The 20,027-nt window shown below is 29.8% G+C and overlaps 2 protein-coding genes across 2 annotated transcripts; both read left to right on the forward strand.

Annotated features, from left to right (window-relative positions):
- Positions 1 to 530: 530 nt before the first annotated feature.
- On the forward strand, positions 531 to 8,866 carry LOC141685389 (uncharacterized). Its single transcript, XM_074490492.1, has 17 exons — positions 531 to 588; positions 655 to 717; positions 835 to 963; positions 1,673 to 1,729; positions 1,848 to 1,904; positions 1,993 to 2,031; positions 2,116 to 2,214; positions 2,326 to 2,418; positions 2,498 to 2,626; positions 2,767 to 2,880; positions 3,015 to 3,911; positions 4,072 to 4,146; positions 4,372 to 4,530; positions 4,755 to 5,013; positions 5,098 to 6,004; positions 6,082 to 6,085; positions 8,361 to 8,866. Exons 1-17 carry the CDS (start codon positions 531 to 533, stop codon positions 8,864 to 8,866), a joined length of 3,645 nt encoding a protein of 1,214 aa, XP_074346593.1.
- Positions 8,867 to 8,911: 45 nt separating this feature from the next.
- Positions 8,912 to 10,003, forward strand: LOC141685390 (uncharacterized). Its single transcript, XM_074490494.1, has one exon. It carries the CDS (start codon positions 8,912 to 8,914, stop codon positions 10,001 to 10,003), a length of 1,092 nt encoding a protein of 363 aa, XP_074346595.1.
- The last annotated feature ends 10,024 nt before the right edge of the window (positions 10,004 to 20,027 follow it).

The raw sequence follows: 20,027 nt of genomic DNA on the forward strand, positions 1-20,027 counted from the left end.
GCATAATATGCATTAGCTTAAATCATGCATGTTTAGAATAATTTGAGTTAGCTATGATTATGACATAATTTACATTAGCTTAAATTATGCATGTTTGGAATAATGTGAGACATGATTTATTCAATCTCTGGATTTGACTTTATTTTTTCATTTATTTAAAGTGTTAAATTTTCCTGTATCCTTGCGTATAATTAATGTTGACAACTAATTTATATTTGTAAATAAATAATTCTTCACCATAATCAACTCAAATTAATTTGATATTTGAGAGATTTTTTATTTCTAACCACTTACACCAGATTTATGTAATCTTATGATATTTGACATTAAACAAATACAGCCAATCAGAAATAAATATTATCTTCAAAAATATATTAATTGCACAATCTACTCAACGTAATTTATGCATATAATCAATGTTGACCACTATATTTTTCCTATATAAAGAGCTTTACACATATTTTGAACTCACATTAAAAAATATCAGTTAAGCATTCTAAGGACATTTTAATATCAGGCATCTTGCACTTATGGATACCTCCAATTCTCAACAAGGCAATGCATCCACGGGGGAAAAACGAAAAAGAGGTATGATCATGTTTTTGCACTTTTTAAATCCAGAATTTGACATTTTTGTATTGTGTTGGATCATAGGAAGACCAAAAAAAATTGATGTAACTGGATCTTCAAACACTTCAGTGAATGGAACGATTTCAGGTTTTGAAACTTTTTTGTCTTCTCATCTTTGTCTATTGGATGCACACGTAAATGCACACATCGACAAGTACCATTACTTCATACTAAGATGCCTACTATATTTTCCATTACTTTTAGGACAATATGCTCCACAACCATTTGTAAACACATTATTGCCGGTTTACAATAGTTTAAAACCAACACCATACAATCATCATTTCACAATTCCAGTGACTCCAAATAATATGGCTTCTATTCTTAACAGAGGTAAGTATATAAAATGTTTTTACAAACCAATGTTCTCTTAATTATTTATACTAATTATTTATTAAATATTTAGCAGAAAGAACTCCGTTGACCCTCGCAAGTACTAATATCAGTGTTCAGCAACCAAGACTGCAAGAAGGTAATATTTAAGAGATTTCACTTTCTCAGGATGTGAGATGTTTGATTAGTATAACATTCATACTCATAATTTAACAAATATTCATTGTATTTCTACTGTGAGCTGAAAGTGAATTATTTATAAACTTTAATCTCAATGTATTGGGTTTGTTTTCCAACTTATTCGGACAATTTAGCCCACATCTATCTGCAGAATCAGGCTTGAACGTTCATAACAGTGTATCACCGACATTATACAACCATCATTATAGAATGACGCAAACTTCCAATAATTTTTCATCCTGCCCTATCAGAGGTACTTCTATGTCCCAGTGATGTGATATTTAATCTCTATTTGTTATTTATACAAATCATTTTGTGGTGTTAGCAGAAAGAAGACCGCTGATCAACATCACTAGAAATATTATTGGTGACCAACCAAAAACTCAACGAGGTAATATTCTAGGAGTTCTCCTAAAGAAAGAATTGTTAAATCTGTTTTTTTTTATTTTTTATATTCATTATTGATTATATATTTTTGGCGTATCTATGTAATGTCGTCAAACTCTATCAAAATCTTAAAATACATCAGGCCGTCCTAGAAAGGTGTCTGCCAACACAACACTTGACAAAGAGAATCATTTCCCAGGTATCACAAAACTATTTTCTTAGTTTCGAAATAGATTGATAAGTAAAATATTAATACTTGGACTAAATAGAAAAATTGACAATAAAAAACAAATTAACAACTTTCTATTGCATTTCAGGAAATAATACTAGAGAAACTTCTATACTAACGTCACCTCCTCAAAAGAGACCAGTTGGTAGGATTAATATGGATTTTTCTTGCAAAATTATTAATGATTTAATATAGTTTTTTATTCTAATACAATCTAATGAATAATGATGCAGGACGTCCTCAAAAGATTACGGAGAATCCAATTTTTAAATGTATTTACTTTTCTGGTAGTTTTGTGTATGGTAGTTTTTATATAAAATTTTTGTTCTCTTTATTTTCACATTTACTTTCCACAGCCCCTCTACGTCCTTTGTTACCGATATTACCAAGTACAATGACATCTTACAAGCCTAATAGTACAATACAAACACCATCCACATCGCAAATGGGATTTGGTGTGTATGAATTTTTTTATATATTTACTCAAATCTGTGAAAAATCTGTTCGTTTATTTTTTTATACTTTTTATCGGTTACATAATGAAAATCTATTTCTTTATTTAATAGACCATGGTCAATTCAGTACTTTAGAAAGAGGACACTCTGGAAATGAATGTTCTTCAACAAGACGTCCAATTCTAGATATGCCGATTGGGTCAGGTATTGGTTGTACATCCAATATCAATTTGCTATTTATAATCAAACGTAATGTACTCATCAACATGAATAACTTTTACAGGAAATTCGGGAGCTCAGAATACCAACAATGAAAATACTGAATCGTTTAGTCGTTCTAAAAATCCTGTTGTGAATTTGTTGTCATCTTTTGATGACGCGAGTGAGTTAGCATCATGCAATGATGTGCAAGGTATTGAATCAACTGTCTATAAATTTTTCCTTTACATTTACATGTTTGGACTAATTTGAAAATATTTTATACATTGATTATTGTATAATGACAACTATATATTAGTACTCTATAGACTATTACTTTACCATGCATAGCAGACATATCTAATGAAATTTTAAAAATATATGAAGATGATTTTATCGGTATTGACAATGACGATGTCTCCGAAGATGAAATGGATGATGATTCTGAGATGACAACTGCAAGGGGAGGTATTTTTATAATTACTACCAGCTAAGCACATGCATATTCTTTTAAGTCGTTATATAACCAATCTTATATATATTTCTAACAAGTGTCTACTATTTTACTATCATTAGATTTCCAACTGAATATTTGAAATTAGGCCCACCACAGTATAAGTGCAAATCCTGTCATTCTATAATGTGGATAGAAGAGAGGAATAATAAATCAGCATCAGCTAAGTCTGAACCTACATTCTCAATTTGTTGTGCTGCTGGACAAATTGAGCTACCTAAGGCAAAGCAACCTCCTGCATACCTTGCTCAACTACTATTTGGAGGTCCTGAACAAAAGCATTTCCATGACCGTATCAAAGTCTATAATTGCATGTTTGCTTACTCATCATTGGGGGGCAAAGTGGACAGATTTGTAAATGTGCATGGCGGTGGACCATTTTGTTATCGACAAGGTGGACAGAATCATCATAGCATGGGGACTTTAAAACCGGTTGAAGGTGGCAATCCACGATTCTGTCAATTGTACTTCCATGACACTGAGAATGAAGTTAATAACAGGATAAATGCAATTCAATCAAATAATGACAAAGATAGTGCAAGACCTGAAATTGTACAAAATCTCATTAGAATGTTTGATGATGTGAGTCCTTTAGCAAAAAAAATTCGGCAAGCAAGAGATCGTTTTCAAGAGGAGGAACAACCAGAACTTATGATTGTTCTCAAAGAATCCAGGTCCGTATCTGGGCGAATAAATCATATTTCACCCACTCCAGATGTTGCAGCATTGATTGTAGTCGATGAAGATCCAAACTGTGGTGAACGAGATGTTATTCTCCATCTTAAGCAGGGTGGATTTGTGAGAATAAGTTTCATACATCCTCTTTCTATGGCACTTCAATATCCAATTTTGTTTCCATTTGCTGAGGATGGCTTCCATAAAGGAATCAAGTACAGACGCACACCTGAAAATACTAATAAAAAAAGAGAGTGTGTGACGTTAAAGGACTACTATTCTTACCAATATCATATCAGACCAACTGAAGGTTAATTTTCTATATGTTTGCTATATATGTCGAAAATTATTCATGCCAATATGTTTTAGAAATCAAATAGATAATTGAACTTCAATTTTGTAACAACCCAATTTATTGAAATATTTCTTTAATTTAATTATTTTGATTAATATATCTCACTTTTATGTAGGAATGACCTTACGATATGGTAGGCGTCTGTACCAGCAATATATTGTTGATGCCTTCTCCATTATCGAGCAATCACGTTTGTTTTGGTATAAAACTCATCAGAGTACTGTCAGGGCTGATATGTAGCAAAATATACGTGACCATGTAAGGAGAGGAGACGAAGATCCAAATGCTATAGGCAAGTCTTATATTCTACCGGCATCATTTACGGGTTCGAGACGATACATGAATCAAAACTTTCTTGATTCTCTTGCCATATGTCGTGCTATCGGACATCCAAACATATTTTTAACTATGACAGCTAATCCTAAATGGCCAGAGATTCAAGAAATGTTTGACTATACTCCTGGCCTGACTGCAAATGATGCACCAGATGTAGTTGCTCGAGTTTTTAAGTTGAAATTAGATCAATTGTTGCATGTCATCAAGAAAAAAAAATTCTTTGGTCGCTGTATTGGAGGTATTTACTTTCCTATAATATGTACATTGTGTTTTATTACATAAGTGTTTTTCTCTCTTTACACATGATTATATATAATTTGCTTAGATTGCATGTTGTTGTATTTAAAATAGATGCATTTCATCTAATCTCAAATCAATTAAAACACTTTTCATTACATACTATATTCAGCGGATCTCCAATACTTTACTTAAGTTGTGAGACAATTGTTTTTTGTATTTTAGCATTACATGTGATAGAATTTCAAAAGCGCGGATTGCCTCATGCACATATGGTGATTTGGTTGCATCCTGATAGTAAACCTAAGACCATTCAACAAGTTGATCGAATGGTTTCCGCCGAGATTTCTGACAAACAACAAGATCCTCATGGATATGATGCTGTTAAGCAATTTATGAAACATGGACCGTGTGGTGAATCACACAAGTTATCTCCGTGTATAGATTCAGATCGCAAAAATTGCACACGTCACTTTCCAAAAAGGTATACAGTATTAACAATTTTATATTTCATACATGTTCTCCAAAAAAATTATCTTACTTCATATCTGACTTAAACATGTTCTAGGTACTGTACAGAAACATCATTTGACGACAGTGGATTTCCCGTGTATCGGAGACGCAAAACGAATCATATTGTTCGGAAAAATGATGTGGAGTTGGATAATCGATGGGTTGTCCCCTATAATAGAGACCTGTTAGTCATGTTTCAGTGTCATATCAATATTGAAATATGCAACCATGCACGAAGCTTAAAATATCTTTTTAAATATTGCATGAAAGGACATGATAGAGCTACTATGCTACTGGTTAAAGCAAAAAAAAACACAACTACATATGTAGATCAATCCAGTTCTGAGCCTGTTAAAGCTGCCCCAATTGATGAAATTAGCCAATATTTAGATGGGCGTTATGTTTGTGCGGCGGAAGCAGTTTGGCGTACTTATGGATTTAGTATCCACCACAGGACTCCATCTGCGGAACGCCTCCCAGTTCACTTAGAGGATATGCAGACAATAACCTTCAAAGGTAATGAGTCTTTGGAAAATGTTGAAAATTGTGCATTATTTCGCAAAAGCAAGTTGCAAGCATGGTTTGAAGCTAATAAAAAATATCCTTGGGGAAGAAACTTATCATATCAAGAGTTTCCTGCTAAATTTGTGTGGGATGGTAGGGGTTGTCAATGGACACCTAGAAAACAGGGCTTGGTCGTTGGTAGGTTACATTCTACATATGCCTCATCTGGAGATTTATTCTACTTGAGAATGATTCTTACCAGATTTAAAGGAGCAACGTCTTTTGCTGACCTTCGAACAGTCAATGGCGAAGTTTTTTCTACATTTAAAGATGCTTGCAATGTATTAGGACTCTTGGAAAATGATAACGAGTGGCACAGAGCAATCACTGAGAATTCTCATCATGCTACAGCGTCACAACTGCGTCAACTTTTTGTACACATTTTGGTAAACTGTCAGGTTAGTACTCCGTCCAAGTTATGGTATGATTATATTAAAATTTTTACTCATATTTATGAAAATATGTTCAATTCCAGGTTGGTAATCCATCAAAGCTATGGTACGATCACATTGAAAATTTTACAGATGACATAACTTGGATGCGATGATGTGTTTTGAAAAATAATGACTTGGTACTATCAGAAGAAGAGATACAAAATTGGGCTTTAGCAGGTTATCATCAACATTATTCTATGCACTATATATCAATATCGTGGTTTGTCAAACATTTATATATTATTGCATGAAAGTTCAGTCAATGGTGAATTCAACAGGTTCTAATTGTCATCACCCTCCGCTAAAATGTCTTACATCAATGTATATTAATTAAAATAACAAATCATTAATTTTGGATAAAACTAGACTTAGCTATCTTTCAAATGATACAGGGAACTACTGCAATTATCCTTCTACATAGTAGCATTTTATTATCAAAAGTTTGGTCATTAGAAACAAGTATACCTTCATTTATGCAGCATGCCAAATATGACATAACATAGATAAATACAACTCAAAGAAGATAATAAGTATGTATCCGTTAAAGTTAATTAATATACCTGATGCTCAGAAGTTCCTTCTACCTTTGTAATAATATATGGAACAAGTATTATATCCTTCTACATTCTAAAAATGACTTATCTCCACTTACAAAAATTCAATGAACCAAATGTTAATTTTATTAAAAACTACTTAATTATCTTTGTAATAATATATGATACACCAATCATATCCTTCTAAATTATAGCAGTGAATTTTGATCAAGAAGGAAGGTTAGCAAATTCAGCATTTCAAAATTCTGACCACCCTTCACTAAAAATGACTTATCTACCTGTAGAAAAATTCAAATAATGAACCGTTAATTTTGTAAGTTAATAGACTTAATTCTCTTTCTAATAAGATATAGAAAAGGTGCAACAAAATATTATAATATAGCAGTTTATTCTGTAAACTTAGTTTGTAACAGATTCTGCAGTTTCTGAAACTGACAAGCCTACACTAAAAAAAACAAAACTCACTGTAGAAAAATCGAAATTGCGAGCTGTTAGTTTTGAAAAAAAGTAGTCTTGCATTATGTATCTAATATCTAGGGAACAACTGTTATATTCTTCTATATTGTAGCATATTATTCTACAAAGTTAGACCATTAACGCATTCAGCATTTGATGAAACAGTCAACACTTCACTAAAAATGACTTATCTCCCAGTACAAAAATTCAATAAATTAATCGTTAATTTTGTTCAGAACTATACTTAATTATATTTATAATAATATATGAATCAATGGCTATATCTTTCTAAATTAGAGCAATTAATTCAGATCACATAAGAAGGTTAGCAAATTCAGCATTTCAAAATTCTAACCACCATTCACGAAAAGTGACTTTTCTCCCTGTAGAAAAATTCAAAGGACAAACCGTAAATTTTGTAAGTTAATAGACTTAATAATATTTCTAATGAGTTATAAAAAAGGTGCAGCAAAATATTACAATATAACAGTTTATTCTGTGAACTTAGGTTATAACACATTCTGAATTTTCTGAAAATGACAAGGCTACACTAAGAATAACCAAAACTCCATGTAGAAAAATCAAAATTACGAGCCGTCAGTTTCGAAACAAACTAGACTTCATTATTTTTCAAATATCTAGGGAACAACTGTTATATCCTTCTACATTTTAGCAGATTATTCTACAAGGTTGGGCTTTTAACAGATTCAGCATTTGGTAAAACAGTACACTTCACTAAAAATGACTTATCTTCCCGTATAATTTTAAAATAATAAACTAATTATTAATTTTGTTCAAAACTAGACTTAATTATCTTTCTAATAATATATGAATCGATGAATATATCCTTCTAAATTAGAGCAGTTAATTTAGATCACGCGGGAAGGTTAGCAAATTCAGCATTTCAAAATTCTGACCACCCTTCACGAAAAATGACTTTTCTCCCTGTAGAAATATTCAAATAACAAACCGTTAATTTTTTAAGTTAATAGACTTAATTATCTTTTTACTGATGTATAAAATAGGTGTAGCACAATTTTATGATGTAGCAGTTTATTCTTCAAACTTAGGTCATAACAGATTCTGCATTTTCTGAAAATGAAAAGCCTACACTAAAAATAACAAAAACTCCCTGAATAAAAATCGAAATTGCGAGTCAAAAGTTTTAAAAGAAACTAGACTTTATTATCTTTATACTGACATATAGAGCAACTGATAATTACATCTGCAATTAGCAGCGGATTGACAATTATGTTATATGATCCTGCATCATTTATTTTATTTTTCTTAACATGGTTTTATTTCTGCAGAACTTGAAAAGATTTTTAATTCCATTGGAAAATCTTTACGGAGTTATCCAGACATGCCTTTGCCACCTTCTCAGTTTTTTAGTGGATTTTCAAACACTCTTATTGTCGAGGAAAGGAGTTACGATATTGAAGCGGTGAAAGAAGAACATCAAAACCTGCACTCAAATCTAAATGCAGATCAAGCAATAGTATATGATGCTATTATTGATTCTGTTTACAATAAGAAAGGACATGTGTTCTTCGTCTACGGTAGTGGAGGCTGTGGCAAAACATTTCTTTGGCGTACAATTATTGCTAGACTGAGGTCAGAAAGGAAAATTGTACTGCCTGTTGCGGGATCTGGGATTGCAGCTGTTCTATTACCAGGAGGCCGAACAGCACATTCAAGGTTTAAGATTCCGCTGGACATAGATGAACAATCAAGTTGTGGATTGAAAAATGGAACTGATATAGCCGAGTTGTTACAAAATACGGATCTCATTATATGGGATGAGGCTCCCATATAAAAAAGGTATGCATTTGAAGCGGTAGATCGAGCTCTAAGGGATATAATGGGTTATGTCTCATCAGAAAATCATCAGAAGCCATTTGGTGGTATCACCGTAGTCTTTGGTGGTGACTTTAGACAGATCTTGCCTGTTGTGGAGAAAGGTAATAGACAAGACATCGTAAGTATATGCATTAACAGGTCTTACATATGGGATGAAATTATGTTCTTCACTTTAAAGCAGAATATGAGACTACATAGAGGTAACTCTGATGCCATTAATAATGCTATTGATGAATTTAGTAAATGGGTACTGGATATTGGTGATGGTAGACTTTCTTTTGTTGATGAAAACGACCCGAATAAAGATCCTGAAGTTTTCATTCCTGAACACTTCTTAATTCCTCACACCAAGGATCCAATAACAGATATTGTTGACTTCGTCTATCCTGATGTTGAATGCAGTTTTAAAGATCATCAATATCTCAGAGACAGAGCTATTCTTGCTCCCACTAACAAACTGGTAGACGAAATTAATGTTCATGTGTTGGATCGAATACCTGGTGAGGAACATGTATATCTTAGTGTTGATAGCATTGACGAAGGTCCTATTGACGAGCATAGTTTAAATTCAGCTTTTCCTGTGGAATTTTTGAATTCAATCGACATGTCTGGAATTCCTAAGCATGAGCTTAAGTTAAAAGTTGGTGTTGTAGTCATGTTAACCAGAAATATAAATCAGGTTCTAGGTTTGTGCAATGGTACACGGATGGTTATAAAGAAATTATTCAAGTGGACAGTAGAATGTGAGATAATTACAGGAAGTCATGCAGGAGCTATGCATATTATTCCGAGGTTTACCACAACATCAAATGAAAGCAACTCTAAGTGGCCTTTCATATTTAAGAGGAGACAGCTGCCGTTGCAAGTTTGTTTTGCAATGACGATTAATAAAAGTCAAGGTCAGTCTTTGGAAAAGGTTGGTGTGTATCTTCCCAGTCCTACTTTCTGTCATGGTCAGCTTTATGTTGCTCTCTCACGTGTCACTTCACCGGCTGGTCTTCATATCCTCTTAGGCGACGGAATTACTGAAAAGAAATATAGTACAAAAAATATTGTGTACGAGGAAGTTTTCTACAATTTACCCAAGATGTAGTATTTTAATGTCATTATCTAAAATATCAAACCCACTCTTTTTTAGAAGATGAAACCCAAATTTAATCGTGATCATTAGTTTTTCAATTTTTTAATATGATATTTTGTCTAAAATTTATTTCACTTAATCATGTAAAGAGTTTCATAATTTATCTTCCAAAAGTAGATGGATTAAAATAAGAAGTATGTCATCCTTGCAATTTTAAATATCATCTAATGTCTAATTTTATTTTACTTCACTATTATCTAATGAGTTTATTAATGTTTTTTCACGTCAATTGTTAGAACTAACTTTTTTTTACGTAATTACAATAAAAAAATATTATAAAAAAACCCTCGGGGCCTCGGTGCGAAGCGCGGGCTACATACTAGTTTAAATAAATCGCCGTGGAGATTGAGTAGCTACTTGATATATTTTAACGAGTTCGGTGGACAATTTGATATAAAACTCATTTCTGATTGTCATCATTTAAGCTTGTTAATATGCCCATTCAGAATTGTTGTCAAAACGGTTAAGCAAAAGGGTAGACATAGTTTCGTCAATTTAAGTCGGTTTATTGGCAGCTGCCAAACAGACACTATATTATCATCTGTAAAAGTTTTCTCAAGTACAGGAACTTCCATTTCTACTTCAGCTTCATTCTATGGCTTAACTTTCTTTCAGAGTTTTTCAAGTGCACGTTTTAGTGGTTTAATTTTGCTTTCTACTTCTTTTTTCTTTATTTTTCTCGTTTCCAGAAGGGGATTTTTTGGTAGATATTTTTTAACTAAAATAAAAGTCGAAACAGCGGAGCTAGTGTAATAAAAGCATATACAGTGAAGGACGAGGACATTAACAGCCAAGTAGTGTTGAACTTATTCTTCAACCCCAAATTGATGGACCCACAAGTTTGCGATGAACCCGTTAATCAGTTATTACGCCAACGGAGGAGATATATGTTCATATAAAATATGATTAGAAGGTGTAATGGCTGTGACTTGTGGAAAGTAATAAACAAGAAAAAATGAAGTACCTCTATATTAGTAAAATCTCAAACAAGACCGTTGCGGCGTACAATTTATGCAAGGATTTGGGTATATTATTTAATCTTGAAATTTGAAAGAAAGAAAGCTGGGTGTGCTTTTTTGTCAGGTGACTTATCATTTACGTGTCTTTTTTTTTTGAAAAAAAAAATCATATTTTTTTATACATAAATATTTATACTCAAGTAGGTAGATAAATAAATACTCCACTTATATTGTTTTAGGGGTGGACCTAATATGGTTGCTCCACTTGTATTGTTTTAGGCCCGCTACTGTAATTAGGCATGTACTACAGACATATTAGTTGTCAATTAATATTTTCTTAATTTTTAACGAGTTTAATAGACGGAATCTAAATAAAAGTTCTATAACAATAAGTTATTTAACTATTTTTTTTTACTTGGGTAATTCAAGTGAAAGTTTTAACCACTACTATGATGAATTAGATCATTAACTCGGAAGAATAGTATTAGTATAACTATGAAAAATTGAACTACGCATATGTGATGTAACTTGAACTAGGCATGTAACGTAACTAGCATTTTACGGAAAAATCTTACTAAGAATTACGAATTCTACTACTAGAATTAGTACTTTATTCAAAAAATAATTTGAAATGAGTGTTTTGATAGTGGGTCAAGTAGTCAACTGAAAAGATGGGCTGGGCCATTTGAAGAAGATTCGCTCGTGCAGGTTAAAATCCAATATCTCTAGCTGTCAGGCATATATATATTCGTCTGCCCCCTTTGTACTAGTGTTTCACCCGACCGGGTCATGCAGGCCGGGTCAGTTTATAGTCCTTTCATTTCATTTTTTCTTTCTTAATTATTATCTTTTCGGAAAAAGTTATAATTTTATGTATTATTACTGTTAGGTTATGTTCATATCATCAGGCATGGCTGTAAAAGACCCAAGGCAAACAGTATTTCAATTATAATTACTCTAATTAAAGTAAAATAAAATAGTATTATTTGCAGTCTTTCCAACTTCTTTTGCTATTTATTTTTGCAGAAAAGTAAAAATAAACTAAGAATTATAATGGTGGTCTCCAAAGATGGGGGCAGTGTGTCTCCTAAAGCAAAGATATATAAATCAGGCCACATCAATTCCACACTTGAATATATCTTTGTTAGTGGGAATCATAATTAGTGATTAAACTCTTCATTAATTAAGAGCCTGATATGGATAAACCATCATTTGTCCGATAAATTGATTTGATGATTTGCTTTGACGTATGTTGTATAATATGAGATCATATATTTTGCAGAAAAATAAGTTCAAATATTTGATATTGTATTATATTTTTAATTAAATTGATTACATTTTGGATAATTTGTTTAAAATTATGTTCCACACTCGAATATATCAATTTTGTATATTTTTTAAACTGAATATATCAATTTTGTTAATTAAGACTTTGAACAGGGCGATCATAAACATATATTGACGAGCAAATTTTTTGACTAAATTGCGTATAGACCCGTAAAATTTTACTGGATCCAATATTTACCAAACTCTCTCAAGTAAATATAAATAAAATTGCACGGCATACACATATCAGGGTTGATTTCTACTCATGACCAATCCTAATTTTAAATTTATATTCAAATTAATTTTAGGTCTAACATTTTATTAAAACTAAATTTTTGATTTTATATTGTTCCACTCTTCTTTTCCTCGTGTTCCAAACAAATTTTATAGATTTTTACTCTGTTTTTTTTCACTATACTCACATATATACTCTCTTTTCATATATTTAAGTAATACTAGCATAAAAACCCGTGCAAGGCACGGGTTATTTTCTAAAATTTGATTTTGGGTTATAAATTAATATCGTCATTTAAATCATTTCGAATTTTATCTGTTATAATTTTAATCTTTTCTTATAATAATTAGATAATATATTGTAAATGACACACATGCCTCGCACACACGTAAATTCAACTTAATTTATTAAATAATAGTTGGAATTTAATTGAATACATAAAATTTAATCTTTCAATATCCTTTTAAAGTTCATCAATATCAAATTAGAGCACAAAAATATGAAAATTTTATTTATTTAATATAGAATGTGTAAAACCGTTGTTAAAATTTTGTTAAATATATATTTCATAATTTTGAACTATCCTTTTAAGGTTCATCAATATTAAATTTGGTTATGCAAAAAGGAAACATTATTAATTTAATATAATTTTATTAATAATACCAATGTAAAATTATTTTATCTATTTGATCTACACAAGTATAACTATTGTTCAACATATGTGTAGAACTTAAGTTATATATTTGTTAAACACTTGTCTTAAATTGTTTAAAAAATAAATTATAAAATGTAATAAATATATTTTCGTTATAAATTATGTGTATTCAATATAATTTTACTATTTTTTTAATAAACGATGTTGAACCAAAGTTATATATGAGTTGGGAGGTGGATATTTACACGTTAAGACTGTTTGTACTGAATCTCATCTTGTATATATAATATTGCACATGTGGATGACCTTGGATAAAATCTTGGTATTAGACTATTTTCTCATATAATGTATAAGGATATATTTGTAAATAGGCTTTTGCTCAAATGAGAACTTTTTAAAATGAGAACTATGAGAACCGGTGATTTTTATAGTCCAATTTGGTGATTTTATAAAATTTAAAATTTTTGGTTTGCACAAAATTACTAATTTACCAGATTCGAAATTTCAACTTTTCAAAAAATCACCAATTTTAACTACATAAATCACCAGTTCTCATGGTTCTCATTTTAAGAAGTTCTCACTGGAGTGCGACCCTTTGTAAATATATAAAATATGATCAAATTTACAAATACACCCTTAAAATTTTACATGTAAAATTCTTCGATCTCGGGATTGTCACGTGAGGATGACTCAGACCCATCTTTCTAACGTACATGTGTATGTATGTATGTATGTATGTATGTATGTATGTATGTATGTATGTATGTATGTATGTATGTATGTATATATGTATGTTTGTATGTATGTATGTATGTATGTATGTATGTTGTGTGTATGTTGTGTGTGTATGTTATGTGTGTGTATTATGTAATCATATCAAATTTGGTGATGACTAATTTGTGATGACTAATTTCAAATTTTGAATATTTTTTAAAAACCGAGTTAAGTCCAAAAAATAATAACCTATCACCGATCAAGTTAGTAAGTTTGATACCTATTAGTTATTAACTTGATTTTACAAAAAAGAGTCTCAAACACATCAATCCTTATCTATATAGCATTTACAAAAATTTGTCGTATTTGTAAGACGCTTTTATCGAGATCGTAATTTTGAACCTATAAAACTGGATAATGACGATTACTTTATGCTGGATCACATTGTCAAATTTCGAGTATCTTTTAAAAAATAAGTGAAATACTAATTTTGAATTCGAAATAAGCTGAAGTTTAATGGCTCTTTATACCCGTGAATGTTTATTTATTTTTAAATATTTTTTAAAAATATAATACTATGTATATTTTAATTATGTATTCATTAACACATTTATAATCACTTAAAACTTATAATTTTTTAATAAAAAGTTATTGTATTTTTATCAAATATAAAGAGTTTATGATCAAAAAATTGAATTTTATGTCTCACTAACTTTTAAGAGTAATTAGACATTTTACGAATAACAAAATGTCTCAAAATTTTGAGGTAACAATAAGTATCGATCACACGTACTTATATTATATGCATGGTGAAAGACTAATGTGAATAAGCGGCAGAGTGGTAAGTTGATTGCTATTGTAACTTGAAAACCTAGGTTCGATTCCCTTTAATAACAAGTTTTATACAATTTATGAAAAGAGAGGTAAATTAGATATTTTAATTAGACATTTTATAAAGAATAAAATGGCTCATGATTTTTGAGATAATAAAATGTCTCATCAATATTGCCCCATGTTGGGCTATTAATAATAAGATAGATTTTTTTTATTTCATTTTTTCTCCATTTCATTCTTGCTCGGTGAATACAACCGTAAATATTATGACGAGAGCGATGAATACTATACAGCTATTTTTGATTTGTTTTTATAGTCAAATCCCCGCTTCAACAATATATTATAATACTTTATTTGCAACATAACGATCAAGAAAAACAAATAAATATTAATCGAATTTCTAAAATTAAATTGCTCACGTGACTTTTAAAAAAATTAAGCAGAATTAATAATTAAAATCGGAAATTTTTACAACCTTTATGTTACCGATGAAAAGATCTTTTCTGTTGGAACCTTTTATCGTTACTTTCCATAAAAGAAGGGAAAAGGAAATCAGTAGTGTTAAACTGGTCATGATTACTTTCAAAAAAAAAATGGCCATGATTCATGAAATAGACTAATAACGTATATAAAACCCAAAACAAAACAAAGATCATGCAGCCCCAGCGTAGCTGATTAAAACTTTGGAGCTAAATTAAATATCTGATAATTTATGAACTACTAATGAGTATATTTTTATATTCTTTAAAATCCGTCTTTGGGTGGCATCACGATAAAAAGTTTGGTCATTGATTGATATTTTTTAACAAAATAAGTCTTGAGAATTTGAGTCTTGACAACATACTACTTATATAATTATAATTCGGATAATATTATTCAAGTATAATAATTTATATAAAAATAAAAACTGTCATCGGGTCGGGTCAAAGCAATGGTGGTGTTGGTGGCTGGTGGTGGTGGGGTTTGAGATGGGATGGTAATTGGACGCACCTTCCTTCAACGCTTTGTGCAATCTGTCTATCAATGACCGGATTAATTCTTACCCACCCATTTAATTACCATCATCATTTCTGGCGTGCTCTCAAAAAGCCAATTTTTTTACTCGGAATTTAGATTCTTAGATCATGTATAAGAGCATTTTCAAAATTATTAGTTATTTGCATTTATAATGCTATTAACTAAAACAATTAATAATATTTGGAAATTCTTTTTATTGTTATTTTTAAATTTCAAAATTATATTAAAATTTATACATAATGGTGAAGAAAATATTAATAATAAATTATTTATTTTTTAGTAAATACAGGTGAAACTAAAATATTAAATTAATTAAAACATATTTAAAGATATTATTTTTATAATATAAACATCAGAACAATTATTTAAAAAAATTACATTTATATATTATAAAATGTAACTCCTTAGTTTTGATGATCACAACACAGCAAGTCATCATGTTGTTATTTGATAATGTTTGCAGGATATAACAGCTTAATGTCATGGCTGTTTAAGTATCATGACAGCAAACTGTCATCAAACAGTAATCTATTTCAGCAAGCTATGATCCACAGTGTCAGAATAACAGCAAGCCAAGATGCACAGTCCGGATTCAACAAGGAAGTCGAATTTCATGGAGATTTTATAGGATCTTCATATATATCAGTTGTAAGGACTTCTCTAATATAATAAACGTGCATGATATATAGAGAGCTCAATTATAAAACGTTTTTACTTATTCAAATTGATTTCCTAAAGAATATGAGTTTGTTTTTCTTTCAAACTCTATCTTTAATCTACTGGTTAAAACGTTTTATACTCTACAAAATAGAAGAGATATTTTCTGTACGTTAAACATCTTTCTTTCTCTTCTATCTAACATATATATGAACGTTGGAAAACCATCCCAACGATCTTACACGGTAGAATTGGATTCTAGCCGTTGTAATTTGTTGAGGCTGTTTTCAAACGCTAATGTATGGTTATATATATGCGATTTCTTGCAGTTTTATGACTGACGATTTGCAAGCAAGAACACATACAACTCCTGATCTTTATTGATTTCAAAATACTTTCGAGCTCCTAATTATATTCACGCATTTTATTGAAGAGAGTCTATAGTTTGAGTTGTAAACTTTATCACTGATTTGTATTGTTCAAATTGTATTGATTAGTTGCTGGATAAGTTGGCTAGGGAAACAAGGGTTTAGTGGTACTTGCTAGAGGAGTTTGTACTACGGGGTAGTATAGTACTTAGAGAGCAGGTTCTTAAAGTACTTAGAGAGCAGGTTCTTAAACAGAGTTTCAGCAAGCCATTATCAGCAGGTGGGATAAAGGGAGATATATTGTTGTATCTTGTAGTTGTAACTTTTATTGATCAATAATATATTATCTTACCAAGTTGGTAAGGGACCAGGACGTAGACCATAGGGGCTTAGGGGTCGAACCTGGCTAAAATTTTTGTGTGTTCTATTTACTTTTCTGCACATTATTTTCTGCATTGCATTTAGTCATCTCAGTTTACTATATTTGTCAGATTTTAGTTCAGTTGGTTTAATCTCAGTAAGTTATTATCGGATAAAATTTTAAAGTAATATTAGTTAGACATAATCACCTATTCACCCCCTCCACGTGTATTTTCATAAAACATTTAACTATTTTTATTATTCCATTAGTTTATTAATAATTTTAAAAATATAAAATCTATATTAAAATTATTATACAAGTATTTAATAAATTTGGTTATTTTTTTTTTTTACAGTTTTTCATTAAATAATTTCACATTTCACATTACATAAAAATTATATATATATATATATATATATATATATATACATATGTGTGTGTGATGAACAAATATATATACACTAGGTTAAAGCGGAGAATTCTCATTTAGAGGAAAATAAAGTTAGGGATATAATTTTTTTAAAAGGAAATGACGTGTAATGAATATAAATAATGGTTATGAACAAATCTAGCATGCTTATTTATCGGCATAATGGTTGGAGTTGTGTTTTTTACTTATCATTTTTATTTTTTGAAATTATTGATACCAAGTAGGTTTTATTACTAATAGATGCATATGATGAAATAATATCCAATACAGATTAGGTAAAAAATATATCTCTCCAATAATGACACATGTTAGCAATATTTTTACATATTCTCTTCAACTCTTTTATATTTTTTTGTTGTTTCTTAATTATTAGTAAAAAGATACACCTTGCCTAATTTAAAGCTAAATGTGACTATATAATAATACATACATATATTTATATTATATTTAATACGTAAAACTCTTATTTTATATTTAATATTTGTAACTTTAATAATTATTTTAATATACATTACAAATTTATATAATATAATATAATGTAATTATATATTTTATAACAAATATATACGTACTCTTTATTAATTGTGTTTGGACATACATAAATATGTTATTATATTTTAATTATAATAAATATTAAAGTTACTATTTTATTAAATATATTTATAAAGTACGATACATATTCCATATTTAAATTTAAGTAAGTTATGTTTATTATTGTATATTAAATATAGTCGAAAAATAAAATGGAGTACAATACATATTGAGATGATAACACGAGGATACAAGGATGCAAATCTTATATGGGATCAATGAACTTAGGAGTAAAATGGCGATAAGTACTTGGGAAATAACATGACTGCATTAGCATAAGATAAGTATGATCAAATCTATAATTTTGTATATTAATGTATTTCTACATGTACTTTAGTATTATAATTATAAAATATCTATTTTTTCCAACATATCGTATAAACAAGTAGATACTATTATATTTAATAACAAATATTTAATTTTTTTTTAAAAATATGTGTATTGTGCGGTCACAAAACGCGGCTGAATGTCATAATTCATTTATAAAGTTTATGCACGATTGAGGACAATACTATCGTTTTATTAGAGAAGGATATACATTTTCCCTATAAATTGTTACATAAAAGAAGAAATGAAATTGGACACAAATTAAGCCGGGTTTTAATTTTCTTATTACAAATCTGAAAAGCAAAAAATAAAATAAAAAATGAAATGAATTCGAAACTTAAAAACAGATTCAGTAGTGCGATAAGTACTTATATTATACGAGGAGGGTTGCACTAAGGAGAATGTGGGCCACAAACAAAACATTATTTTAAGTTTAACAGTACGACTCGAAACATTATTTCATATTACGGGCCATTTGTTTATCACTGAATGGACCTCAATGCCCTCAAAATGTGACCATTTCGGTTATTCATTTCATTTGGAATGTTTCTTTTCTAGCTGAGCTATTCAAATTTACCAAAACCACTAGTGCCCAAAAACTTGCTTGAATTATTTGTTTTTTTTTTAATTTTCCCAAAGTAGCCATGTGTAACTATTGTCATGTATGCCCTCATTGTTTTTATCCAAATATGAAGTTCATTTTCTTCTTGCTAATAAGGAAGTTCATTAAATATGATATACTCATTTTATTAGTAATTTTATAGGCATGATTAAAGATTAAAAAATTGTGAGATTTTGCAATATTCAAATTAGTACTATGCATCTAAATTTAATAAAGCATTGCACTTAACATATATAATGGTACATCTAGTAACCAGACATTTGTAAAATGATTTACAATTTCTATAATGTTAATTTTAATATTTAATAAAATTTGAATGTTAGTTTAAAGTAATTCAAATTAATATAACTTTAACTAATAATGGAAATCAATAAATAAATATTTTGTTGAATAGGACAAAACAAAAATATTATTAGAGAAATTTTAGAGCTCCAAAAATTGTTTTCAAAATCATTCTCAAACAATGTTGTGAAAAGCGCATTAACCGGACGCTTAAGGGGCTTAAGCGGAATCGGAGGTAAAATCATTTGGATTAGTGTAAAATCGGATAGTTAAGCGTTTAGTAATGTTTAAGCGGGTTTAAGCAACTTTAAGCGGAATTAAGCGGATTTTGACCGTTTAAGCGGTTTTTGACCAAATTGAATGGTAATTAAAAAATAATTAGAAAAAGAAAAATATAATTTTTTAAAGAGGTATAATTTGATATTTTTAAATATTACTTGTATTTTTTTAGTTAATTATAACTTTGTGAAATATCATTTTATTGGTTTATTATAATATGTTGATGTTATCTCTTTGTTCAAAAAATATTCGGTATTTTTAATATATATACATATATTTTATTTATTAATAATACGATTAATGGTCTATTTTTAAAACC

This window comes from Apium graveolens, chromosome 9 (assembly GCF_009905375.1).
Source record: "Apium graveolens cultivar Ventura chromosome 9, ASM990537v1, whole genome shotgun sequence".
Taxonomy (NCBI): domain Eukaryota; kingdom Viridiplantae; phylum Streptophyta; class Magnoliopsida; order Apiales; family Apiaceae; genus Apium; species Apium graveolens.